Here is a 27,622-nt window from a genome sequence, read left to right on the forward strand (position 1 = left end):
GCGCCGACTCCAAGGTTTGTAGCTGTAGCACGTTGACCACGACATTGACCACATCCTCTGGTCATGTGTGACTTCGATGCGGCTACACCGGGACTCTTATTAGCCGTTCGGGCATCAGGAAGACCCCAGACGATTTACCCCAGGCTGATGCGCGATATCCTGGGACAGAAGATCTACGACTCACTCCCTTCCCGTAAATTGTACGCACTATCGCCCTATCAGCTCATTGTAGTTTGCTATATTTATTATTTTTTTTTTTTTTTTGTTACACGTTCGCAACAGTGCCATCGACATGCGCCATTTAGGGTCGCCATTGGATCTCTGAACCAATTGAATTAGATTTGGACGACGTGAAGTAGTGACTGGCGACTTTATTGTTGGCGGAATGCGTGAGTTAGAAGCGACTGTAGCTTCACAAAGTTGTGATGGCTTTCGGACTCGTGCGTTCTGGCGATAATGGACAACATCCAAATGCTGGCAACGACATGGAGTGGCGAACACCCGAAATTATCCGCAACGAAGGGGGTTTTCTTGGGAGTCAGATGTTAGTCTCCACGGCACGATGCTCAAAAGAGGCGCTAACATACCTGGCAGCAACAAGATCCACAACCGAGCACAACGGAGATAAGATGCACTTGAATTGAGCGAGTAGGAAATGTCTACCCTCCAAATAGGATGTAAAGTCATAAGATTAGATTAATGATAATAAAGCCGAGGAAAAATAATGGTAATAAAGCCGTTTTTAAAAAAGCTATCCAAAGGATACTTATCAACCATCAAATTGCATACATTTCGGGGTCTCTATAAAATTCATTTTAAATTGGAATACCTCAAGGCTGCCCTGAGAATCAATAGTCAACAGAATTAAAACATATGCAAAAAGTAGCTTTCATAACTGAAACTAATGTTTCCAAACCAAACAAAGCAATAATGAGTAACGATCTTATTGCCACGAGATATCCTTACCCCCAAAGGCTTGCTCCCTTCCATTCACCAAAAGGCGCAATGTTTTAACCAACAAAACCGGTATCCTTGTTTGTGTTGCTTTTGCAAAAAGGAATAAATTATGGGTGATATGGTTTTTCTTTGCGCCATCCCCATCAACATGCATTATGATAAAAAATAGGTACATAATTTAAACCAAACCAGACCTAACTAGATTAATATCACGTGTACCCGTCTCGTCTTCCCACTACCACTACCCGATTATACTGCACCAAATGTCACACTAAACAACCCTCTCTTTGTGTGTGTTGTGTGTGCCACCTAACCCTCTCCTTCACCACCCCCAATACAGGTGGGTCATTTCCGGTGTTCCGTACGCTCACACCTTCTCTCTCACTGTCTCACGGGAACCCCAAGGAACGCACCCGAAAGCCTTCCACAGCGAAGCAGCGAACGCTCGCTCCCTAGTGTTCTATGGTGAAAACCCTCTCATTTCGTTAATGCACTTTTCTGCGATCGTATCTTGCACGGTGAGCAACAAGGAAGGAGGCCACCCGATGCAGATTCACTGCAGTTTCGACCGGCTAACGGTTGCGTTTCCGACTTCCGGCACAAATGCATTGCCCGGATGGCCGATGTAATCAGCGGTCCTACAGAAGCGATGCATTGCGTCTTAATGCACCTAACAGGGGGGGGGGGGGAAGGAGAAGGAGCGTAAGAAGGGTCGTCGTACCCCACGTACCATCATAAAGAAACCATATGGTACGATGAATCGTTCTTGAAAGGGGGACACCAACAACAAAAAAGCGTTGGGGAAAATTTTTTGCATGCACATAAAATTACAACCCTCACCCACAGCCTCGACCACGGAAACATACACGAGCTTCGATTTGTTCGTGGAAAAATACACTTACACACCAGTGTCACACCGAAAACCTCCATTCAGGCTCGATACATGTGCTGTGTAATAAGGCTATTATTTAGGGTTAATTATGTTATAATTGCAATCGAATGTTGCCAATTTTGTGCGGTAATTATTGAGCCGCAGCCCGCGTGTCGGTGAGAGTTGACAACAACCGCTCCAAAACGGTCACTTGCATCCCTTTTATTAAAACTAATTTTCACTGTGCACTGTGTGCACCTAGAACAGTGCAACCCGCAGTGACATTTTATTAGGCTATTCAGTAGATTGGCTGCACAGCAGAATGGGAACGCTCGATGAATGCAGCTTGAGGATCACTAATTGGGATTTGCTGCTGTACTTCACCACTACACTGCCCGGTGGGTAAGTTTACATACAGCGCTGGTGAACATGTGTAAGGATAGTATAACTATAACACTCCAAATAGGATGACTTTTTGAAAGCCATTCTAAACAAACGCGTACTAACAATTTTGATTGGACATTGTAATCGGAATTACAACATAATAAGGGTTCCACCGCTTTACAAGGGCTTTCGAGACCATTCTGCGTGAACAATGTTTGTGCAAGAGATAATAAAATGTTTGATCGATTGAATTTATTATACCCCCTTCATGGCTATCTCACCTCAATGCACACCGATACCTAAATGTCACTTGTGTTAAATACATGTCAATCAGTAGAAATTACAATTAAAATCCGATGTACAGCTTCTGATACGTGAAGGAGAGGCGGTCGTACTAAAACATAAATAGAACAGCTTCTGATATGGCTGAAAGTATGCAATGTGCAGAGTAAAATGTTATTCAGTTAATTAAACATAAGCTCTGAAATGATTCTTCAGGCCGAGGTACCAGAATTTCCAATTGTAAAGAGGTCAGTTTATTTGTATTATTCATGGTCATGTTAAAGAAAATTGAAAGAGATTTCTATTAGGAATTCGATGAGGGAAGGTAATGTTCAGAGTAGAATGTACATATTGGAGAAAATTGATAGGCTCATTAAACACTCAATAATACCCAATCAAGAATCTGGATTTAACATGGATCAATACGAGGGCTTATGCATTATTTTATAAAATATCGATTGAAAATGCAAACGGTGATGCAACAATGATAACTCATATCCCTTTAATGCCTAACGATTAACGATCCTTATGGTAAACATGCATAGGATACGGTGCATGACATTTATACATATACTACTGTGTCCGAAAAGTAAGGTGACATTGGATGTCAAATTTCGCGCGCCAAAAGAAGCCCCTTGTTTTTATTTTTCGTTTGTCAATATGTATGTTTTTGACAGAATTTATGTCGAAGAAACATGTACATATACAAATGGTACAGTGATTTCAAGAATGGCCGTGAGCAGGTCGAAGACGAGGACTGATCCGGGGAGACCATTCACCTCGACCGACGACGTCCACGTCGTCCAAATCAAGGAATTGGTGGTCAACAATCGTCGGCAGCCATATTGTTCCGCAACCACCGTATTCGCCAGACTTGGTATCAACCGACTTCTGGCTGTTCAACAAGCTAAAACGGCCGCTTTGGGGACACCGTTTTGACACTATCGAGGAGATAGAAGCCGCAGCGACAGCTTCCACCTGCTTCGAGAAGTGGGAGAAGAGGTGGAAGAGGTACATAGCATCGGAAGGGGATTGCTTCGAAGGCGATGACCTTCAATAGACCTAATAAAAAAAAACCATTTAGGAAAAAACCGCAAAGTGACTTTATGTTACAAGCACAGTAGTATATCCAAATGTTTCGGATCGGATCGGATTAATCCAAACCAAATGTTGATATGACCAAGTCGCGATCTGGAGGTACAGGTGACAACAGCGCCGATCTTCACATGGCAAGACTGCATTTAGAATCCCATACGGTCTGTATGGGCTCCCTCTTAGTGAAGATTGACTATCAAACTACGTGTTATCAAAAAGTCTCTTAAGCCATTCGGTACAGCATGACGTAGTAGGTGGTTAAGGCAAAAAGAATGGCAAAGAGTGATATGACCAACTCTCCTCTTCATTTAGCTCGGACCATACCTGATACATCAGATAATACCCCGGAGAAATACCTCAGAAATACCTGTATTTTTTAAAATTTGAAAGCATCAACGCCAGCTAAAAAACGAGAAATATGTTTAAATTAGCTTGCAGAACTTAGAAGAACCATTCCTAAGAGACTACAACCAACAAAGTGAGCGGAGTTCCTCAGATTGAAGAACATTGAAGTACTTGGAAGAGGTTTTCACTGCTCAGGATCATTCCAATAGAGCAGCAGAGTTCAGTCTAGTTATCCAATGAAGTTCATCGTGATCTTTTGGGAAATACAACTTCAAGGATGTTGAAGCTACTTAAATGCAAATATATGAATAAAGGTATCTAACCCAAAAATAAAAACGTTCATAACAACCGACCGAGGCCATAGAATAGTCGACTGGCGACTGAATAGTACCAACAGGATTCCCAAAGTCTCACTCTTCCTTTCCGAAGTTACTATCAACACACTCACCTTTTACCGCTTTCTTACTGCCTGCTCTTCAAATGCTCCACACACTAATATATCCAGTGTCGCACTTATTACATTCAACTAGCTCGGTAACTACGAGGCTCGAATGGTCAGTTTTCCCGCGAAAAGCTTTCACCACACACACTGCACACATACACATACGCAAAAGTACAGGCTAGTAACAGCGGCTAGTCACACAACGAACGGTTTTAATTGGGTAGGATTTTCTCTTGCATTCTAACCAACCACGGTACACAGTGTGAACCTATTTTCCCTTTCTTAGTGTTCGATTTTCAATTAATTTTTCCAACAAAAAAAAAAGTGTAACTTTTCGCACTCTCTTTAAATGTTGTTTCACTATCACTTTTCCCTCTTTTGGACGGCTTTTCGTTCGAGGAATTGAATGTGTTTTTCCTCGTAATTGTTGTCCTTCGTTGCGTCGTCTCCTTTCCGTTCCTTCTCTAGTTGGGCAAGCTGTTTGCTGGTAGTAGTGCGGTTTCACGTCTAGGCAGTACCAGATGATTTGACCAGCGAGGGAAATTCCAATGGAAAATACACACCGCGCTTTTCCTCGATGTAGTGGTGCCGAGTAGTGAGTGAGAGTGTTTTTCCAACACACGAAGGATGCTAGTACACTAGAGGAAAGACAAACACACACACAGTAGTGAAGTAGATGTATGGTTCACTAATATTACCACACCACTGACAGCGAGCGCATGGTTCCGGAATCACACAATGTTTTTCTCGTCATGGATGGGATGCCTTGGTGAGTAGCAATTTCGGCACGAGACCCAGGTTCTCACCGTCAAATCGACAGACTTCTGGCCTCGGGGATGCCTCGGGGAGAAGACACTTTCACCGTACTTCACAGCGTGTTTCTGCGTGCACGGTTGTGTACGTGTCCTTTGTATATGCGTACAAAGATTTCACCTTCAAACGCGTTCACCGCTCGCGGTTGGGACGCCACAGGGCGAGAACACAAAACGGGGAACACAAACAAACACACTAAACCTCCCCCCTAACACCGTGTCCCAGGTGGTTCTGCAAGTGGAGACAGGCAGGCGCACACGACACGTGAGCAACGTCTCACACAACCTTTCTCCCGCTGTGCTGCGGCGTGACACAAGGGTTTTTGTCCTGCAACCTTTCACCGAAATCACTGTGCCGACCCCGCACGGATTTTTAAGGGCACCGGAAACTTTACGGCACACTTTCACGGTCCGGCCAGCGATAGCGGACACTTTGCGCGTGCGGTTGGTGGTGGAAAAGGTAAGGGTGAACGATGGGCAAACGCAAAACACAAGAACACTGAAAGCGGAGAGCACAACTAACAGCAGGCAAACAGTAGCACGAGCAGAGCGAAAAGGTACCGCCGACGGTGTCAAACTTGCGTACACCGAGGAACTGTCAAAATTGGTGGATCACTATCGGTGTGTGCGTGAGTGTCCTAATGGTGTACGTGAGTGTCCTTGCCGGGAACACGCATCGCGCCTGGTGGTCGTTCCAGGCGTGTGTGAGTGTTGCCTTCAACAAAGGAAATCCCCGATTCCGGGAAAAACGCGTGAAAGCCGGGACGCACACGCTTAGCGAAGACACGCACCAGTTTCCTGCTGGTGTCCAGGATAAGACTGGCACGGAGCTGTTTACTTAGAACGTTTTCTATGGAAATTATTTTCTTTATGTTAAAGCTACTAACTAAATTTGATATAATAATAGTGAAAAAGAGTTTCAAAATCTCAACTCTTTGATGATTAAAATAATAAAAGCAGCATCGTACGGTAACGATGACGTCACTAGTTGAGTGGTTCAAGAGCTGCTAGCTCTTTGAATGCATCTCTCACAGAGTTCCAAGGGTTTCAGCTCCTGTTTCTGCCCAAATTTAAGTACTTTAAAAAATCTTTATCATTTCAGAAATCCTCTTGACATTAATTCTACATCTAAAACTATATTTTTTACCGATTTTTTTGTTGAACAAAGATGAAATAATTCTATTCCATCAATTGCGCATGTCCGAAACGCGTGAATCATTGGAAGCATTGAGTACTGATGTCACAACCGTGGAACATATCTGAATGTTGTACGAACATAGGGAGTACGTTTCCGCTCCCAAGAAGATCCCGAACAAAGGTTAACAGTGTACATCGATGACGTCATTTGTACTAAAAAACCGTCGAACGATAGAAACACGTCCTGTGCTAAATCTTGCTGCTCACGTGTGGTGCACGTGGTTGCATCCTTTGTAGTTTTTCTGCTAAAAATACTTAACCTTTCCGAAGGAAGAAAACTAGAATTTGAGGCAGTTACAAAACGGGACTGATCATTAAATCCCGTCCTGAACGTCCTTTCGTAAGCAAGACGGTGAGTATCCTGCAATGGCAAAGCTTGAGTGTTTAGAGAAATAGTATAAGAATGTACTAACAAAATATTACTGCACTAAAGCCCCTAAAACCAAGATAGATAAATTCTACAAAAACATACTAATTAATCATTCATTTTCGATCCGTTTCTAGCAACTTTTTTGCTAAAACAAATCCTCAAGGTGACTTTCTATCATCTACAACCCTACAAACAAACCGTCCATCCGTCCGGGAGGAATCAAATCCGAAGAAAAATGAACCCAAAGTGAACGACACAGTGTTCGCTATGCCGGTGGAAATAAAATAAAATCCAACTAGCGCAATCACATTGACCATAAACCGAGCAGTTCGGGTTATGTTTATTTCCTCCTCGGTTTGCGAGGGAAATGGTGAACTCTATACGACAACTGGCTTCCCACCCCCCTCTCCCCAAACCACCATAGGATTCAGCACCATCGACCATCGAACCCCATTTCTATGGTAATTTGATGGCGTTGCGTTCGAGACACAAGACAACAAGCATCACACCACTTTCGCTTCGGTAGAAGGAAGAAATTTTTAAGTACAATTGGAATGGCCGAGAAAAGATCTCCGGCAGTGGGATGTGTGGCGTCATTGGACGAGCGATCCTGTGCTATTGAACTTCCGAGAACGCGCCAGGTTTCGGATCCGGTACGTGCCGAATGTGTCCTCCGAGCGGATTGAAACCATGCTACCCTTCGGGTACTTCATTTGAGCGCTTTTACTCCTCAAGTGTGTTTGTTTACTCATCAAGCCAGCCGACTTCGGTTCTGTCGACGAACCGGAGCACGGTCCACTAGACTGACGTGTCAGACCAATTTCTTCCCGGCTAGTTTTTAAGTGCCAAAAACCAAAGAAGATCTTCTTGTTTTACGATCCAATTCGGCGGGGGCAAGTTGTGGACCTCGCTGCCAAAACCAGACGTACGCCTACCAGCGAGCGTATGTCTTCAAGCCACAGCTCGTACGATGGGAAGTCATTTTTGTGCCATTCTACGACCATCGCCACAACTCTACCAGGCATATTCTATTGGATTCTTGTTTTGGCCCTTGACTTCCATCGTGCCATTCGTTCGCTTAAGAACAAATGCAAAGACCGCACACACATACACGTCGGTGTGCCGGTTTTTGGCCTTTTTTATTGTTTCATCTCTCGTCCCACCGACCCACACCGTTCTATTTATTCGGTTTTATTTTCTCAAACATAAATTTTTCATCAGCTTGTGCAAACACACACACACACGTTGTGTTCTGCGCTGCGTGTGTGCAACAACTTCCCGAAAACTCCTCCAGCATTAGTATTAAACCCTCGGAACCCTCGTCGGTGCCTTACCCCGTACCAAAAGGGCAAACAATCGGGGCCTTTTTGCCCGTTTAGTTTCTTCCCCAGTCCCACCTCAACGCAACCTACCCGGGGTTGGTTGTCAGATGAGTGCAGCGACAAGTATTTTTTCGTGTTTCTCCTTTCAACAGTCGGCTTGCACCCACTCCCCCAACAAAACCAGCAAACCAGGGACATAATTGAGCGTTGCGGGAAAACAACAAGGGTGAAACACACACACAACAGGAAGCGCGAAAAAAGGACAACGGTGCGTGTGATGATGAAAGCCATGCATAGAAGCATGGTGTGTGTGTGTACCCGGGTGTAGAAAGGAAGGATCCTGATTATCTCATTTTCCCTTACGGCAATCTGCCTTTCTGCAGGGCCGTGGTGTATCGGTAACGTATGCTGTGGCTTGTACACGGTCGCATCGTTTAGGGAGCGAGGGTGGTGTCGATGGGTTTTCCTCATTTTTGTTTTCTTCTGTACTCTCACACCCCCGTCACGAGGACGAGTGGTTTTGAGTGCGCGCGAGAAAGATTGAGATGCATTCAAGTACAACAATTGAAAGGTTAAGCACTACACAAGGTGAGATTTTATCCGAACGGTAATGTTTAGGAGTGAGAATGTACGCATTTTTTCACCGTAGGTACAATGCATACTGGGGTTGATTAAAAAGAAAAAGAGCGTGTGTGTGTTAATTTTTTTGTAAAAATTAAAGGACAGTTATCCATTGCTTTCTTAAAAGACAACGCACTATGTTTAATTTACATCGTTTAGGCCAACATTAAAAATGGATGAAGCGGTTCGGTAATGAGGGGACAGTGACGGACCCATCTGGACCGTTTTGTCGTAGAGAGAACTGACTAACCTACTACGTGGTATTCGCAAGCCTAGTAAGTCATTCGCAGGCTAGTATGACCCCGACAGGATATAGAATTTTCAAAAAAATCTTAAAATTAAGGTCCTGTTTCAAAATTGTCCGATAAAGACCAAAATTTATCTGTTTAATAATGCAAGGAGTTAGAAAGAATGTTTGTATCTTTTGGTAAAATTTTAAAATGTATTAAAAAGGAATGAAAAAATGCGTTACTATGTGTCAATCTGTGGCGCCATCTATTTTTGAGATGCTGCGCTCTCGGCACCTCTAATTGACATCATCTTGTAGTACTTGCTATCTATCTTGTAGATAAATCTTACTCGAAGCGATCTCGGCGGAACGTTTTCGCTAAAGCAAAAGGAATAGATCCGGCAAGTCGATCCGATTGTCCAGGAGTCCTGCAACAAAAATGGCTCTGGGTGTTGCAATTTCCGTCGAGGCGTAGCAGCGCATAGTGTACACCTTTCGTAAGTGAGTAAAAAATTACCGGAATAAAGTATGATGTACACTATAGCAACAACAAATCCTGTAATACAGTTAAGACTGCTTTGAAGAACTCAAATCTTTGTACGGCGATGAAGCACCATCCTGTAGCACTGTTAAAACCGGGTATAATGAATTTCGGATTTCGAGTAGATCGTCCAAAAACGGATGTTGTGCCTGAGAACATTGATGCCGTTCGAGATCTAATTGCACAAGATCGTCATGTGACATACTACGACATAGAACCATCTTTGGGCATTTCTTCCACCAGCATAAACACTATTTTGCAGCAAATATCTGGCCCTTAAAAAGGTAAAGTCTTCGGAGAAATTCGAAAAACGAACAACAGAAGACGGATCAATCTTCACCATGATAATGCGAGCTCTCACATATCGGCTCAACGTCGAATTGATGGAACCCAATGACTTCGCTCCACATCAAGAAAAAAAATGCGTGGTCAACGATTTTTGTACATAGAAGATGCTGTTAAAGCGTTCAAAAGCCACGTTTCGGAGGTATCTCAATCAGAGTGGAAAAAGTCCTTGGACAATTGGTATAAGCATATGCAAAAGTGGTATGGATCATGCCGGGGAACACTTTGAAAAAGAATAAACTGTCCGATTGTCCAGAAGTCCTGCAACAAAAAGGGCTCTGGGCGTTGCAATTTCGCTGGTTTAGTGACTCGAGGCCCAGCAGCTCACAGCGTACACCGACGCTGGAGTATGCCTCAGTACTTTGGTCACATACTACCATCACAGCTGCGTCTCGAGTTGAGCGGGTCCAGAGGACCTTCACGCGGTTTGCTGTGCGGAAAGTGTTTGGAGACACTGGCCCAGAAATCCGCCGCACTAATGACCAGCTTCATCGCCTCCTTCTCTCCGTTGACGACCCTTTTTTGCCGTCTTAAATCAAGTGTACGTTAGTATGTATTTTCTGCGCCTTCGTCCTCTCCTGGTCGTCGCAACACGGCACACAGCGGCAGGCGTGAATGATTCTTTGCTGCGCGCTTTTCGGGCCTTTAATTCTTCCTCAGACCTGAATTGACTTTTCCCTCTCCCCAGCCACTTTCTGTGGAATTAGAGCTTCTACAATTGATAATGCTTTAAACAGCTATGCATAACTTTGAGAGTACTCCACAGTAAATCGGGTGCATAAATTTACACAAATCCTATGAGATGCTATGAGTTTTTAGTCCTATAACTGTTTCTGTAAGGCAACATTAGGTCAACCAGATTGCCATCCGCCCTGCAGTGTACTTAAGCTCACCGAACTTGATTGGTAGCAAGATTGATCATCTAGCAACAGGTCGGCCAAAAATCGGAGGCCTCAAAGACCTCGCATATTCCATTGGCAGATAGGATCTAATTCGAAGCTTTGTACGTATTCCTTCCAATTTATTGTTTTTCAAGCATTCATATTTTGTCCTTCATCTAACCTTACAAATTACATTGAATATGACTGCCTTCACTAAAAAGACATTCCGATTCATTCAGTCCGCATGACAAAGCAAATAATGAAATACAAATAAATATCACCATTCATAAGACGGAACCGATCATAAAGACCCGCTTTACTACCGGCCTTTACAACGCACCTGACACAATGACGAGCACAAAAATACGCACCCAGCTTCCTGGGGCGCTGGTTCCTCCATAAGTTAATTAATTCCTCACACCTGCTAGAAATCAACATCTCAATGCGAAAAGACCAAACCTGTCCAACGAACCTGTCACCCATTTAACGCTCCCGCTCCCCCGGGTCACCTGGGAAGAATAATTATTTGCAGCACGCCGGTACCCTAGTAAACCGTCCTTACTGCGCGCCGCTTCCGAATCAACTCCGGTAGCATTTTGTCTTAACTTTTAATTACAAAACTTTACTCCCATCACGCCCTCCCCGTAAGTTCGGAGAGGTCGGAGTGTAATAAGCGTGCGGTAAGGTGGAAAATCAGGTGGGAAAAGCGCTTTTACGTATGCAGCTACCGTTTCCTGGCGTGTCATGGGAATTTTGCCGTAACCGTTGATGACATTTCCCTATCGAGTTTGAGGGCAAAAGTGTCCAGTAAGATAAGCGAGTTACAACACTGTACAAGATTGGTGGTGGAAGGTTTTTTTTACCAAGAATCAGACATGATTTTAGATAGGATTTCCACTAAATGATCTTCAGTTAACGAAGAATAATGTTGATTTCCCAACCTAATCTACGGATGCAAAAGTTTTCCCGTTTTTCTTTGCTTTTCAAACATTGGAAAGTATTCTCCATCTAACCCACCGAAATCTCTCCTAATCATCTCAAATCATCCCATCCCCAGAGTGCCGATCCCACCAAATCACCGATTCCGAAGTAACCGTCCCATTTAAATCCATGTTTGCGCGTTTGCGTTTTGCGCTAATGTTATGATAAACTGCAAAATGATCCATTTTTTTTTTTGCTTGGCACGAGGGTACCGGCCACAAAGCCACGCGTAAGTTGCGTCGGAAACACGATTAATCTTTATTTTTTTCCTATTGAGCCTCCGAAACGTAGCATTCCTGTGCTGCTCGCACTAATGCTACTGCTGCTGCTGCTGACAAATTGGATGTCTACGGAATTGAAAATCATTTAAAATGAAACCAACCCTCTTTTGCACGCAGGCAAGAAAAAAAACGGAAAAGGAAACCGAGATCCTCCACCAAAAAAAAAAAAAAACCTTCCATCCTTGCTCGAGACAAGAAAGACAGAGGAAGAAAAACGCAACGATCTGCTTCATATTTTATTCATGGCGTGCAAGTGGTAAAAATTCGGTACTTTTTCCATATTACTTGTCGGATGTTGTTTGACTGCTACTTTCACTAGCCGGCTGAATGGTTTGCCGAGAAAACCCTGCGAACGGGACACGCTCGTGCAGGATATGTAAAGCAAATTATGTTTAGTCCGCTTCTTTAACAAAAAATATATAAATAAGCGTTCGTTGTGTCGTTTCGTTTACTGGAGGATGGAAAAATGGGCCGAGCCCAGTTCCGTGTGTGTGTGGTGACAACACTGGCGATGCTCAATTTGCATTTTGTTAGAGGATAATCTTTCACACACACACATCATGATGGGCGAATTTGACCGAAAATGGTTCGAATAAAGTCAAAAGCCGTACGTATGTTGGCCATTGCGGGCATAATGTGACATTAATAACAATTACATTCTGCTGATGAGTTTCTGTGTGGCGGAAGTTTTGATCGAACGGTCGGAGCAACGGTTGTTGATGATTATTTATTTATCAAAAGGCTACGTTTAAACTGGGTCCTTTTAAAATCTCGTTAGCGGGTGCTTATAACCAGCTAGAGTTAGTCCTAGTAGTCCTGATAGGAATTAGATCATTAAAGTTCATTAAAAGCCCTAAATTCGGTTAAGTTCAGTAGTCTTTTTCACCATATTTATGCCATTATGCTAGGGTTCCCATCGATCGTAATGAGCGAGTTCAGAGGTCTTTCACCAGGTTTGCTACTCGTAAGTTACTGGGCAATTCGGCCTCTGTTCTTCCTCGCTACGCGTTCAGTTGTTAACTTTTAGGCTTACGCTCTCTGCAAGATCGCCGATTCATTCCTCTTTCATCAATTCCCTTCTTCTCGATCTACTAGATTCTTCTGCTCTACTATACTCAATCCACTTCTATGTATCTTGCCACTCTTTACGCCCTCGTCCTTCTTTAATTAAGTACTCTGATGTAAGTTTAGTACATAGGTTAGGTTAGTTAGTCTCTACTTCATCAGTTATTAAGTCACATTTTTGTAGCCGTAAGGCAGACAAATTAAAATAAAAAAAATAATAAAAATTATTATTCTCAGCTTACGATATAAATTTAATATCCTCGCAGTACTGTTCTGCCGGAATAAAAATATGCCCCTGTTAGAAATGCATAACTCAGTTATAAGGCATTTGAGTTGAGCTTTAAATTTTCAGTTCATCTGTCAAAACATCAGAACAGAGAAATAAACAAATATTTGTCAACATAGGCGCCTTTAATAGGCGCCTGCATTTATGCAAGACGCAAGACGACAGTTATTCGACAATTATTAACACATGCAAAATAATCTTACGGTTGTCAGAATAATTATACTTAACTTCTTCTAATCTTATTAAACAGCATTTCCTTGTTATTGATGGTATTGCGTGTTGCATCGTTTTTTTTGTGAAAGGGGTCATTAGCGCTCTGTGCTGTAGATCTGTATTCAGCTCGTAAAAATTTTCTAAGTCTTAACTAAGTACATAGAGCAAGGATCTTTATTTTATTGAGCAAAAACGTTTGCTTGATTCTAGATAGGTGGCCCTTTGGAAGATCCGACAAGGCCGTCAGTCCTCACAGTCACAATGAATAGTCCTCACAAAATTTAGAATTAGAGAATACCTCGTGACTAGGTGATATGTAAATTTAAAATCTGTTTTCTAAAAAAACGCAGTGATCTATGAGGGCACGTTGGTGTAGGCAACAGCGACGCCAGTCTTCAAACGGATGGGATTCAAATCCCATCCGGTCCGTCCCTCTGTATTGAGGACTGACTATCCAACTTACTTGGTATTAGCAAGACTAGTAAGCCATTCGATGGCCGGCGCGACCTAGAAGGTCGTTCAACCAAGAAGAAGTGGACAAGCATATCACATGAAAAAATATTTACAGTACTGGAAATATAAAGTAAAAACAACTGTTGGAGTTACAATAAGACAGTTCGATATCCGCCTGTGTGCCACGAGTAACACCATGGAGCAGGCCCTATCCTACCCCTCGAAATTCAGACGAGAGCAGACTTATCAATAAAGAGAAGAGCGGCAGTTCGAATCGGTCAGGAACATCAGGAACAAGTATCCACCTCTAACTCATTGTGGCCACATTCCCGGTGCGCCACCAACAGCTATCGTTTGTTTATTTTGTTGATTTCAAAACAGTCTAACCGATGAAATCATGAGCATGCGATCATTCTTAAAAAGCCATCCAAAATATAGTTCACTTCTTCTACAACTATTTCGTGCCAATTCAGGCACCGAGCATCGCTGATAAAGTCTTTAAAATCTATTGCTTCAGCAGCATTAATATTGAGCATGAAGAGCTTGCTTGATCCACATTGAAAACGAATTGGCCCAATCATATTTAGGCTAAAAATCGAAACATAACCTTAGCAAACCTTGTACTCTAGAACCTTCTTCCAAACATTCGTTGTCCATTATGTGTATAACAGATTTTTCATCATTTTTTTAAGAAAATGTATACAACGAAATTGGATCGATTGCTGATTTTATGAAAACTTTGATAAACATTGTAAAAGTTCTTTAAAAGTAAGAAAAAAAAGATTATCTTTATCGAAGTCACTCGAGGATCTTACTGTTACAAGTTCGATAAGCATCTAAACCAGCAATCAATTCAACCTCCCCAATCACTGATAAATAGAAAGGAAACATTTCAAAAAATACACCTGCTAATGATTGGTGAAATGTCCACCGCCACGGCTGGGCTGTGATTCGATTCATTTGCCACCCATAAATCAAACTCCCATTTCCACGGCACATTAGCCATTGGAATGTTGCCTAGCTTAAGCCGGGAGCAGCTCTGTCTGAAGACAACGATCAGCACACCACCAGTGGAAGCGGATTGTTTGTAAATATTTTCCAACCGCCCGGTGTTCGCTCGTTCCTAGATCCGGCACATAAATAATCCTTTTTCTGTGGTAGAAACAGATCGGCGGCAAACGAGCGGCGAGATTATTTCCTGTGCGCCGTGTTGCGTACGAAAACAGGTGTGCTTTTCGGAAGGAAAATCAAGCCAAAAAATCACCACTTATTTCATAATTGCACAGTAAAAACTACCAACCAACCTGAGAAAGTACGAATGATTTCGGGGAAATGGGTACGGGCACAACCTGATGATTTAATTTAACGCTTCCGTTCTTACGCCGTTACCTTGGCGTCCTCCTGTTGATTACAGTAAAAAGAAGAAAAAAAGCAAGCTTTTTTGTCATAACGTTTACAATTTTATCTCACTGTTTTGGCGACCTTTCCTCTTCACTTGCGTTTTGCGTGCGGGTTTAAATTATACTACTGCATTTTAATAAATCATTACCACCATTACACACCGCGTCACAAACCCTCCTTGCTGTTTTCCGAGCAGCGCTGTTGTAATAAAAACCTAAAAACGTTTTTGAAACGTTTTAAGACCAGTGCCAGTGGATGGATGCGGAAGAAAAATTAGCTTACGAAGAGACACTCGCAACAGGGTCCCATAAATTCAACGACTTTAGGTTGTCCGGGTCGGGCCGTCGTTACACATTGCTAATCGAATGACTTCCAGTGTGGCACCGACCGGAAGGGGTGGCAGCGACGAAACGCGTCGGTTGACTTTCTTTTGGCACCCAAAATTGCTGGTGCTGTTTTATCCGAACTCCTGAACGCCGGAAACGAGTTTATTTAAGATTTTGCTCCCTACCAAAAGGCAGCAACGAAGCGCTCCGTCTCTCATTATTCGTTTGCCAGATCGTTCCGTTCTTAACCGGGAATCAATAAATCCTTACCAATTTTCTCCTTTAAAAAAAACCTACGAAAGTGTGCAATCTTTTGCTCAACTCACCACAAAAGTCAAGCATTTGTTAGCTCAAAAGCACTCGAGTGTCCCATGTACGAAGAGTGAGCAGTTGGATAGAGAAAAATCTTCCAATCTCCCATCAATAAACCATACCGACGATGCAAAACGGGCGGTGGTGATATTCTGTATGCACACTTGTTAAGAAAAAAATGCACACTCGGAAAAAAGGTCCTGCTGACTTCTAATGCAGCGAAAGAAAAGTGGAAAAATCGCGTTGTCATTCGAACAAAACCCATCGTACAGGCCCTTGGTCGTAAATGAACCACTTTGTAGCCCTTTCTTTCGCCAGAATGTTTGGCCCGGTGCCAGATTTTCCGCAACCGTTTGCTTAACTAGCCAGAAACACAAGTACCACAGCCGGCCTCGGAACCATGGAGCATGGCAGGACCTTAGGGCACACGATCGTTTGATTTCATTTCTGCTACTGCTGCTGGTTCCTTTTCAATGGCATGGTTTGCTTCCCCCCCCATTCCAACCGTTCAAATTATTGGAGGACATCCCAACAACGCATCAGAACTGGTAGCGAATAACAGTTTTAAAAAAGAGTCCCGAGTCTTGCCGATGGCACACACTGATGACAAAATCAGGGTCCCTGAGTGTGTAGTGCCAGTTCACACGCCGCTTGTTTAATTGTTTTGTCGAAAGCACTCACGGGAATTGGATGGGATGGCGCCACTCGGTGGTGATTATTTTCCAATGACCGTTCAAAAATGGACGCAGAACGGTGCTTTTGTAACTGGGACAATTTTTGGGACACTAGCGGACGGCCCTAAAACAAAGGAAAGGTGATGAATAATTCAGCAGAGAATTGCTCTTAATGATGTGTTAATGTTAACAGCAAATCGTTTACCACATGTATCACCAAGAGCCCGTTTTCATGCAAAACTGTACTCTACGGTAATAGAGTTTGAGATAATAACTAGCTTAGAATAGCTACTTGAAGGATGCACAGGACCACTGGAGGAAGAGTGCATACACAAATCGAGCAACAATCGCACGTACCACCTTAAAACTGCCCTGATTTATGTGCCCGGTTATGATTGATTGAATTTTTATTTCCATTCCCGTCATGCCTTTACTTGCTTGCGAGGAGATTTCGGGGGTTGTCGCACTGCAGACCTTTACTTTCGGAGGTTATATATATATTTCCTGCCTAAGCCGTACACCAGTCAGCATCATCATCAGTCGTAATCGCCCTCAACAACAACATCATCATCGTCGTCGTCACACTGATCCTTAAGGGATTGCGCTTGCGGTACACAAGTTCAGTAAATGGAAACAAACATCACACAACCATAGTTGCAATCGTAAAAAAACAGGGGGAGAAAAACATCACTTCTATTGCTGCAGCTCAACTATAGCGTCTGCTGCACCTTGACCGTACTGAATAACTTAAGAAAATTCGTACTCTTTTTATCAATTTTGAAAAGGGATGTATGTACCATCTTTGCTAGAAGACCTTGCTCACAAGAGCTTCATCTGAAAGTAAAACTCATACATCATGGTGACGGTAAATGATATCTTCCCTCCATTCTCTGCGTACATATGTGTCCAACTACTAAAGCCGAAACGTCAAGAAATAACTTCCAAATCGTGTCCAGGCGCAAAACCAATATCATTATCCCTCACGGACCTCCAACCAAATCTAACAACACAAAAAAAAAAGGAAGAAATTTGGGACGGTCACCGGAGAGTTGCCATCGCCATATTATCATCGTCATCTCTTCAGATTGAGTGCAGCAACGACGAAATGGGAGCATCATAAACGTGTACATGCACATCACTTCTCTGCTCTGATTTATTATGCAGTCGATATGTGCCATCTGCTCGGCACAGTTCGTGAAACAACCCTCTCTAGAAGAAAAGGGTGAGTTTTTTGGAGAGCTTTGTAGACGACTGTTTTCTAGCGTACAAACGGATTAGCAGCGGATAAGGGGTAGGGGTACATAAAGCATAAGCTTCTTTAGGGAACCGAAAGCGTCACTACAATCCATTCGCGTTGCTTTGATCAGGATTGTTTGGGTGTATTGCTGGATCATAACGACACATATAAAACTTAGTACTTATTGCCCCAACACTCATGGGAAATAATGAACACTGATGTCTGATTTTTACAAACTTGTTTTCTATACAGCGAAATCCCTGCCTCTGATAGATAGTTGTGGACTTTCAATAAATGTTGCGATGCGATTCCGGTGTGAAGATATTGTTATGATTAAACTGTATCCTGCTAAGCTACTTAAGATAGAATTACAAATATTTAACGAGTCAGTATCTGCACTGTTTCAGACTTTGTGAAAAAATTCGATCAACTGATTTTCAAAGTCTACCACTGGGCCGCACTGGAAAGTGTCCACTGAAATATTGCCTCTAACCTTAGTAACCTTAGCAGGGGTGGCTCGGTGGTGTAGGCGGTAACGGCGTCGGTCGTAATGAGGACTGCCTATCCATCTATGTGGTATCTCCTAGTCTCGTGATCCATCAGATGACCGGCGTGACCTTAGAGGTCGTTAAGCCAAGAAGATGAAAAGCCTAAGTAACATCAAGAGTTTATTCAGCGACGTGTTGCGAAAACATTAACTTGAGCTGATCAAGACCCTTGGTGGCCTCCAGTAAAATGGAAGTTGTGTCCCTTACCACACCGAATCAACTAGGGGGATGTGGTGGAGGAGTTCAAAAGCACATAGACGATAGTACACCGTGACCGAGGTAACTTTCCATCCAAGAAAATTGTCTTAAGCACAACCGGGAGATTTGCAACGATTGCCTCTGTCGTAGATAACGCATATCCTCATATACGCATATCTTCTTGGAGTACAGTTTCCGGGAGGCTCCCCTTATCATGCTTGTGGTCCTCGTGGGAAATGGCGAGGCTCCCACAACCTAACAGTTACTTAGAAAAAGATCCATCTCAGTCGAGTCCCCACGAAAGTTCGGAGCCCCAAGCATCTAATCGGCTTCTTGGGTCTCCTGGGTAATTTTTGCGAGATTAGTTCTTTTAAACAAGGAGCCACTGCCCAGGCGAGTTCTATAAAGTGTACAACGATCTCACTGATATGCCTACTGATCCTGACCGTAAAGTCTATTTGGGTCTGTCCACGGACTGGCGCCAGTAGATTGCGCAGAACTAAGCTTTACTGTATCATTAGAAAAATAATTTCTAAGTAACATTAAATCTTACTTTGTAACTAGTGAAAAATACGTCATCGTTTTATCGTCATATGTCCTCCTTCCCATTGCAACGCCATAAACATACATTGAAGCTCATTTGTTATAGTATCCTTTCTAGTACCAATACCCATTAACTCCAAATCGCAATGTACGTAATAAAGTAAATCCCACAAGCCATCCGTACAGTACGAAATAAATGCCACCGAAGCCTAAAACCAACCGCATTAAGCTCAGCGCTACATTAACCAACAAATCATCAAGCATCATCTACCTAATAGATCGCTAAAATCAAATACACTGCAGTACATAAATTCCAAACCATCCACCAAAATGCCATGCTTGGACATCCTTAAACATATCCCCCACTCGCGGTGGGTTTCGGTTTTTATCTCCACCAAACGCGCGCAAAGACACGCACGGAATATACAAACGGGCACGGCGGGTCATCCAAAATACGACATATACGCACAAATTGTGACACTAAATGGATTGTTTATGGTCCTAACGTGATTAGCGTGCAACTACTACACACACCTTTCCCGAAAAAGCCGGTCCGATCCATTACCGATGTTGGTAATGGGACGCAGGGAAGTCTACGGCGCTGGTTTGATGGACCTGGGCACGAAAAGATTTTTTTATTGCAAACCGATCTTAATCCAGTGCTGCTGGGAGGGTAGCCGGTCGTAAAATGGACGCCACTTCTTTACCGTTTGGTGTGTTGGTTGGATCTTTGGTACGTAGCTGATACGGTTCCACAGTAGACTACATCCCAAGAGAACGTCAGGAGTTACGATCTATAACTAATCCATTCCTGGCACCTGAGTAGGATTTGCAAGGGTGGGACGATCGATATTACTGCACCAGGAAGTACGTGTTTTTCCTGGTGGACGGGTTCCTGTTTTTTGTGTGTTCCTCCTACTGCTTAGCTGATGCAGTTGTAGTTTGTTCCTTTTTAATAACTTAACCTATATGAACAAGTTTCCCACCGAAGAACCAAGTCACCCGCTTCGAGACATCTTATCCCACCAATAAAACCTTCGGAAGTCTAGATGCTCTCCAAACAATCCTCCAATTGGACTCCATAATTCTTACTCCGAGCGTTGCAGGAACGCTGCATGCAACGAGCGTCGTAAAACGTGCCAACAAACCTGCATCACAGGGGCATCTCGTTTTAGGATTACCTTCCCTGCTTATTATATTGCTTTGGTCCGGATGGTTTCGACCTCATAAAAATGGCAGACCACCAGCAAATGGGGAATGGTCCGAAAAAGGTAAATGCATAAAAGTGGCTGGACAAAATTACACACGTTTCGGGATTATTTCTTCCTGCCTGGTCAAAAAAAAATGGTGTCTAAACACGTAAAACATAAGTAACGAGTGATTTACTAGCCATCTTTCACCGGGACTGTTCGAGTTCACCGGGACACTTCATTGGACATCATTTGGGAGGGAAGTGAACCTGTGTTGTCCGACCCGGGAAAGAAAAGTCCTAACACCAGCTCCACCAGCTTTATGACAGACAGGTCGTGCCGATGGAATATCGCGCAAAAAGCAGTACGAATCGAAACGGTTTTGAGGGAATAAAAACACCGGCAAACGAACGCGACTGCATAAAGCCATCGGTCGCACTATTAAAGGCGGAAAGTAATTTATGAAGGTGCTATAAAAACTTACAAAAATCATAACATCATATCCAGCATCTTAGCTACGAAAATGCCGGAAAAGGGAAGCGAAAAAGGATACACCATCCAATATCGAAAGTGTCGTAGAAGTCACATAATGGACAAGGAACATGTTACCCTGCATCAAAGATCAGAATGATTCTGCCGTGCTCAATCCATACGGCGGGCAGATAAAGTTAACGAGGGGCGTAAGATTTAACCCACAAAAAGGAGGAAACACACACAAGGAGAAAGAAAACTGCTCCTGCATATGTTGCGGAAAATGATAGAATTAGTGGCAGCAATTGAGACATCGGAAAACGTGCAAAGGTAGTAAAATGACACGTAACACGAGATGGAGAGAAGTAAAAACATGCGTTTCCCACATGCATAGGGGGATTGTGCTCTAACCTGAGTGCCGCAGCAAGACAAACGCAGCTGAGCATACGGGAAATAGGGTGGACCGGGCAGAACGACATGCTCGACCACACCGGGAGAGCATTGGGAGAAAGTGTACGAGCAGTGAAAGGCAATAAATTCAAATACATGAATTAAAAATTCAATAAAAACCAATGTGAACACACAAATACGACCTGGGTGTGACCGGTATGCGGTTAAGGGTTACGATCGGGAAACACGTGTTTCTACTGCCGAACTGGATGAGGACTACTACCGCTCTAGCTACCACAGAGAATAACGGGTGGCGGAGAGTGATTGAATATGTATAAGAAAGCTGATCGAAATTCTGCCGTGCGATGCTATTTTAGTTTTCCTTTCCTTTTTTTTTTGCACTTGATTTGCAAATGCTGCAGCACGTGGCAGGCAAGAGTGGGGTTGAATTACGCAATAAAGACATCAAGATGTCACGGCGGTTGGGCTGGATTGAAATAAGTTTTATTCGTTCTTATCTACCCTTTGTTGTTCTGTTTGCGTAGGGATGTCCGATCGAACTTTTTGCTTTTGAATTATGTCTAACACACAGATTGGGAGGCTTGAGTCGTATCGCATCTGAATTGGTCCTCTGTTATGTTGGGATAGCGATTCTAGCAAAGTAATAATAATTTAAACTGGACTCATCCGAGTTCTAAGGCAATTACCCTACACAACAAAATAAGTAAAGAATCTATTTTGTAAAGGTTTAATTAAGCAAAATTCTTCAAAAATAGAGTTATAATACTCAGTTATAATACTTCCAAGTACGGGACTAAAAACATACGGAGACTAGATATCTTTGACGAAAAAATCTTCGGAGACCTACGAAAGAAGAGCATACAGCTAAGTTATTTGCTGCTTGACGATCGCACAATCTTTCACTGACATTCAGCATTCTTTCCATTGTAACTCGATCACATACTTCCGAACAATCCTCAGACTCTGATTTCTACCCTACGAAAGTAGTCTGCATGCCTTTATATTGCCATTGGATGCCTAACTTCAACCTCTTGGAAGTATCGCGCATTCCTCGATCGTTCCTCAGTCACACACTCTCTGGAAGTAGAAACAAAAGCTATGAAAATTGTGTATGCTCTCTAATAGAAATAAGAATTCAAAAAGATCTTCAGAAACCACCCGACCGAAGTCAACTACATTCTTCAACAATTTGTTGAATTTCAACTCAACGCCCTAATCCATTCAAATCCATCCATATGCTGAAGTCACACTTTTCAAAGTTTTACAGCATATTCTTTATCATCGTCTGCTATTTGGTGCATTATTGAACTTGGAGGATACCTTTTAAAAATTAACCTCAAAGCCCTAGCTTAACTTGACGAGCATCCTGAGGATTGTAGAAAGATGTCTACACGGAGAAATTACGTCCGATTAAGACCGATTGATGTGTCACAAGTAAATGACCGGATATTCTGTATACAACTTTTTATCAAAAATACTTTTTTTTGCCCCGTAGACTCGAATTCGAAAACAGCAGCCAACAGATTGGCTTCAATTGTTGGATTGCCCACAAGTAGATAAGCATAATTTCAATATCAATTATACATTATGAAATGAAATTAAATATATTCAAATCCCTTCACCAAAAAAGACCCAAAAGGAATATTTTGTGAAATTAATACTCACTAGACGCCCGTGGGATACTGCATCCGGTGCTACAACATCCGCCCCATCGAATTATACGGTGAGTTAAACACTAAACAATTCTTCAAAGACACCAAGCACTCACGTTACATCATCTAACACAATCTACGCAATTTTGAAGAAGCGGAAGCTAAACTCACCACAAGCAATCCGTAATCCGAAGTAAAAAAAAAAGCGAAAAAGCGACCGACCGAAAAAAAACCGACGCGAATCACAAAAAAAAACACTACCACATTTGATTTTTCATACAAAAATCTTCAATTATTATTCATTATAACAAGAAAAAGTGATGAAAGATTATTTTAAATACCGCAACACGATCTATGTAAAGTAACACATGTTAGACTTTTTCTTCGCTTGCACTTCATGGATCGCCTCCATAAAGTCCTCGTGGGAAACCTCCAACGCTGACCGGTGTAGCGCAATCATGCCCGCTTCGACGCAAACCGCCTTACACTGGGCCCCATTAAAATCGTCCGTCGAACGCGCAAGTTCCTCAAAGATAACATCCGCACTAACGTTCATCCGTCGCGAATGGATCTGCATGATACGGGCCCGCGCTTCATCGTTCGGGTGGGGGAACTCAATCTTTCGATCCAGCCGGCCGGAACGCAGCAAGGCCGGATCTAGTATATCCACCCGGTTAGTCGCTCCGATCACCTTTATGTCATCCGACGAACCGAATCCGTCCAGCTGATTCAACAGCTCCAGCATTGTGCGCTGTACCTCCCGATCGCCGGCCTTGGTTGAGTCGAACCGTTTCGTACCGATCGCATCCAGCTCGTCGATAAAGATGATGGTTGGGGCTTTTTCCTTCGCCAGGGCAAACGCATCCCGTACCAGCTTGGCACCATCACCGATGAACATCTGCACCAGCTGGGGTCCGGCAAGCTTGATAAAGTTGGCTTTGGTTTGGGCGGCACAGGCACGGGCCAGCAGTGTTTTGCCCGTTCCGGGTGGTCCGTACATCAGCACCCCCTTCGGTGGACGGATGCCCAAACGTTCGAACTTGCCCTTGTGCGTCAGTGGCAGTACGACCGCTTCGATTAGCTCCTTGATCTGAATGTCCAAACCACCGATATCGGTGTACTGCTCCGTTGGACGTTCGGTCACCTGCATTGCCTGAACGCGCGGATCACGCTCCTTCGGCAGAACGTCCATTATCAAGTACGTATCCCGGTTCACACCGACCACATCGTTCGGCTGCAGCTTTTCCACATCAACAATACCAACCAAGGGCAGGAAGCACGTTTGTCGCGCGGATGTCTTGATCACTACACTCTTGCGCTTGCTTTGTGAATCACGCATCATCATCCCGTCCATCTGATCCTTTTCGTCCTCCAGCGGCTCCATATCCAGCACCTCCACCACACTCGCCACCAGATAGGGCAGCTTGCGGTGACGCTCAATCAAATTGCCACTTTTTTCATTCGCTTCCTTCAGCTTCGCTACACGAGCCGTAGCGTTGGCGATCTCTTCCTTCATTAGGCTTATGTCGTATTCTAGCATGCGCGTTTCTGTATTCAGGTCTTCATTGGGCATGGTTGCAACCATCTCGAACTCCAACGAGGGGAAACTTTTGGCCATTTTTCTTATGTGCAACAGAACCGTAAGCGGGAACTTCACTGAAACTAATTCGGACGCGCCGCGTGCAAAGAAAGAACTGACCCGGATGAGCTTCTTTTTTTTTAGTACTCGAGAATGACAGGCGAGAACAAAGGGGTGAACATTTTTGACAGCACCAAGCAATAGGGGAAATGTTTCGGATGCTTCTTTGCTTTTTTCGATGAAGTTGGAGTGTTTTTGTAAGCAAATTCTTTATTACACACGTTTTGAAAAAGATATTAAACACATATGCACACGCACAAATAAACATACACGTCTATTTATCGCTGCGCTTCCACGCGCGTATTTCGATCCAGTAGTATAAACAGTGATGGTTTGAAATTGCCGTTAATGCGAGTATTTTCAAGTGGGAAATGGGCATACTGTACTATTTTCTAGTTTTTCGTTGTTCCACGTATAAAATAATCTTTTTTTTATATTTTACATACCAAATTAGTGTGTCATTTGAATTAATCAGGCCTCTTTTCTCGCATGGTGTCTAACATACAAGATCTATTGTGCCTGAAGGCTCTGTACAGCTGTTGGGTTCGCTCCACTTTAGACTAGGCAACTGTAATCTGTACTCTAACAAGCGCTAGAGTGGAACCACTGTGTAGAAAATAGAGCGACTGCAGAGGAAATTTACGAAGCTTGCAGTCCGTAGATTTTTGCACGGATACGTCGACCTCTTGAAAGACCAGCTAAATTTATCCCTTTCCAACATTCGGTTTACGACCCGAAAGATTCTTGGCGAAGAGCTTGAGTCTCGCCCAATAAATAAATAAATAAATAAATAAATAAATAAATAAATAAATAAATAAATAAATATATAAATCTGTTTCTACAAAACGCGATTCAATCGTGCAATTATGATGCAATGTAAATCGCTTTTACTACGTGTGATCTTTTTTATTGTATTTAAAAAGAATGTTTACCAAAAAAAAAATTAAACTGCAGTAGCAATTTACAACTTTTCAAAATTGTCACCACTGGCACCGACGGTAACAGATCGACCCAGCCCAGTAAATGGATTAATAAATACCGAAAGCTAGATAGAAAAACCAAAACTTTTCTTCAATCGCACACTTCAGACAGGCGAAAACTCATCAAACACAGGAAAGACTGGTCGCGTCCAGTACCTTCACCACAACGCTCAAACTTGATCTGCAAAGCATACACATCCCAATGTTAGTTTTCCCAACCAAAAAAAAAAAAACTGCAATCGAATTTTTCTTTCCAATTTTCACTTCCTTCATGGGGCGAGCAAAATACACACACAAACCGGCAGACACAAAAACAAAGCGCGGGATGAAAACAGGATGCGTCAGCATGCGAACCGAACCGGGAATATGGTGTGTTCGAACGATTCGCCAATAACACTTATCATCGATCATTCTAATCACGTCCCACAATAACGTCAGCGGCGCGGTAGTTCGAACGAGTTTGCAACAGTAGTTTTTCATTTCTCTGCTTCACGACTTTTTTTTTCCAACCCCGGTAGAAGGATGTGGAGGAAAACACGAAAACTTTCATCTGCGAAATTAAATGGGAAACTTCCGTACTGCCATTGCTACTACTGCATTGCCGAAAGGAGAAAGCGCGGTGTCTTCTATGACGGGTGAGCTCCAATCCAACGGTGTTTTCTTTTTTCTTTTCTTGCGTTCTTCTCTAAGGGTTGCTTTCCTTCAGCTGACTCATATCGTTTACGTCACGGTTCGATGCATTCCGGAACATGGGGCGAAAGCGGGCCAGTTTGCTTCCCTGCTCGATAGTGCTAAAATACTGTTCTTACTGTCGTCATGCCGGAAAATATTCACCGAATGGGGAAAGTTTTCCCTTCCTTCGGCTGTGGTGGTGAAAGGTTTGGGAAAATTTGTCCACCCAGCCGGGTATGCGCCCAACGTTCGCGGCGGAAAATTGCCGCCAAACTCATCGACTCTCGGAAGCTAATGGGTCACACACCCTGCTGGCGAGACCCTATCCCCCGATGCAGTGGAAAAGCGGCTCGTAGGCTAAATTTTACGAATGTTGCTACCACCGGCCAGCAGTAGGTATCGGAGCCGGCAGATGGAGAAGGAAAAACGAGCATAATTAAGACGACTTTATGATAATTAAATTTGTTATTGATAAAGTTTTGCCCTGAATTGTCCCTTGTATGCTGCCCGGCGCGGTGGTACACGTATCGTTATCGCCGTCGTCCTCTGTTACTGTGCCACACTGGCCACGGGTGTATTAGATTGGTGAAAGTGATGTGCTGCTAAAATAAACAGTTTCACCGCTGTGTTTGTCCACGTGTGGACAGCAAGCCCTAGACGAATTAGCTGTAATTGCTGGGACAAATATTCATGAAGACTAATAGGGGATAAATCGCATGGTATGGTGAAGGGTAAGATTTTGCCGTTTCTGTTAGCCCCTAGGTAGACCTATGTAAATGTAACGATGTTTTGAATGGATTTCGAGATTTTTATTGGTAAATTGGGTGGCTTATGAACAGATTTGAATATCTTAAAATGTTATCTTTGCACCCGACAATCAAAAACGGTCAGTGCAACTTGTTGAAGTGTTTCATATGGTATCGAAGAGCCTAAAGATATGCAATGGTATGTTTGATAATTTCTTTTTAGACCTTACCATGAAGCGGTAAGGGGTTTAAGAACGTTCAGAGAATGCTCTTTTGCAGTGAGGAATGCTTCCATCACAAATATTAAATCTGATCATCAGAATGATGTTCTCTATTTTCTCATTTATTTTTATTTCATGTCACTATTCACAGCCTAAGTCTGTTTATATGTCTTCAGGAGCACCTCTTTCAAATTCTGATAAGTGCTTCCTTACGGATGTCTTTTCCGCACTCCAGTATTGCTTCTCCACTCCGCTGGAAGAATTAGGGGAGAATCATGACTGGTTGAACTATAGTCCTCGGTTAAATATTTCTCTTAACCAAACAAAGAAGGTTAACTTTCTGACCTTAGCGAAACTGGTAGAAACTAGTCCAGCTCGACCCAGCAAAAAAATACTCGTTAAAAAAACTGTATATTATCCTCTTCGAT

The 27,622-nt window shown here is 43.1% G+C and overlaps 1 protein-coding gene across 1 annotated transcript; it reads right to left on the reverse strand.

The window, feature by feature from the left end:
• Positions 1-23,283: 23,283 nt before the first annotated feature.
• On the reverse strand, positions 23,284-24,509 carry LOC126568251 (26S proteasome regulatory subunit 6A-like). The gene has a single exon (XM_050224698.1). It carries the CDS (start codon positions 24,507-24,509, stop codon positions 23,289-23,291), a length of 1,221 nt encoding a protein of 406 aa, XP_050080655.1. The 3' UTR covers positions 23,284-23,288.
• Between the last annotated feature and the right edge of the window lie 3,113 nt (positions 24,510-27,622).

Source organism: Anopheles maculipalpis, chromosome 2RL (genome assembly GCF_943734695.1).
Source record: "Anopheles maculipalpis chromosome 2RL, idAnoMacuDA_375_x, whole genome shotgun sequence".
Classification (NCBI taxonomy): domain Eukaryota; kingdom Metazoa; phylum Arthropoda; class Insecta; order Diptera; family Culicidae; genus Anopheles; species Anopheles maculipalpis.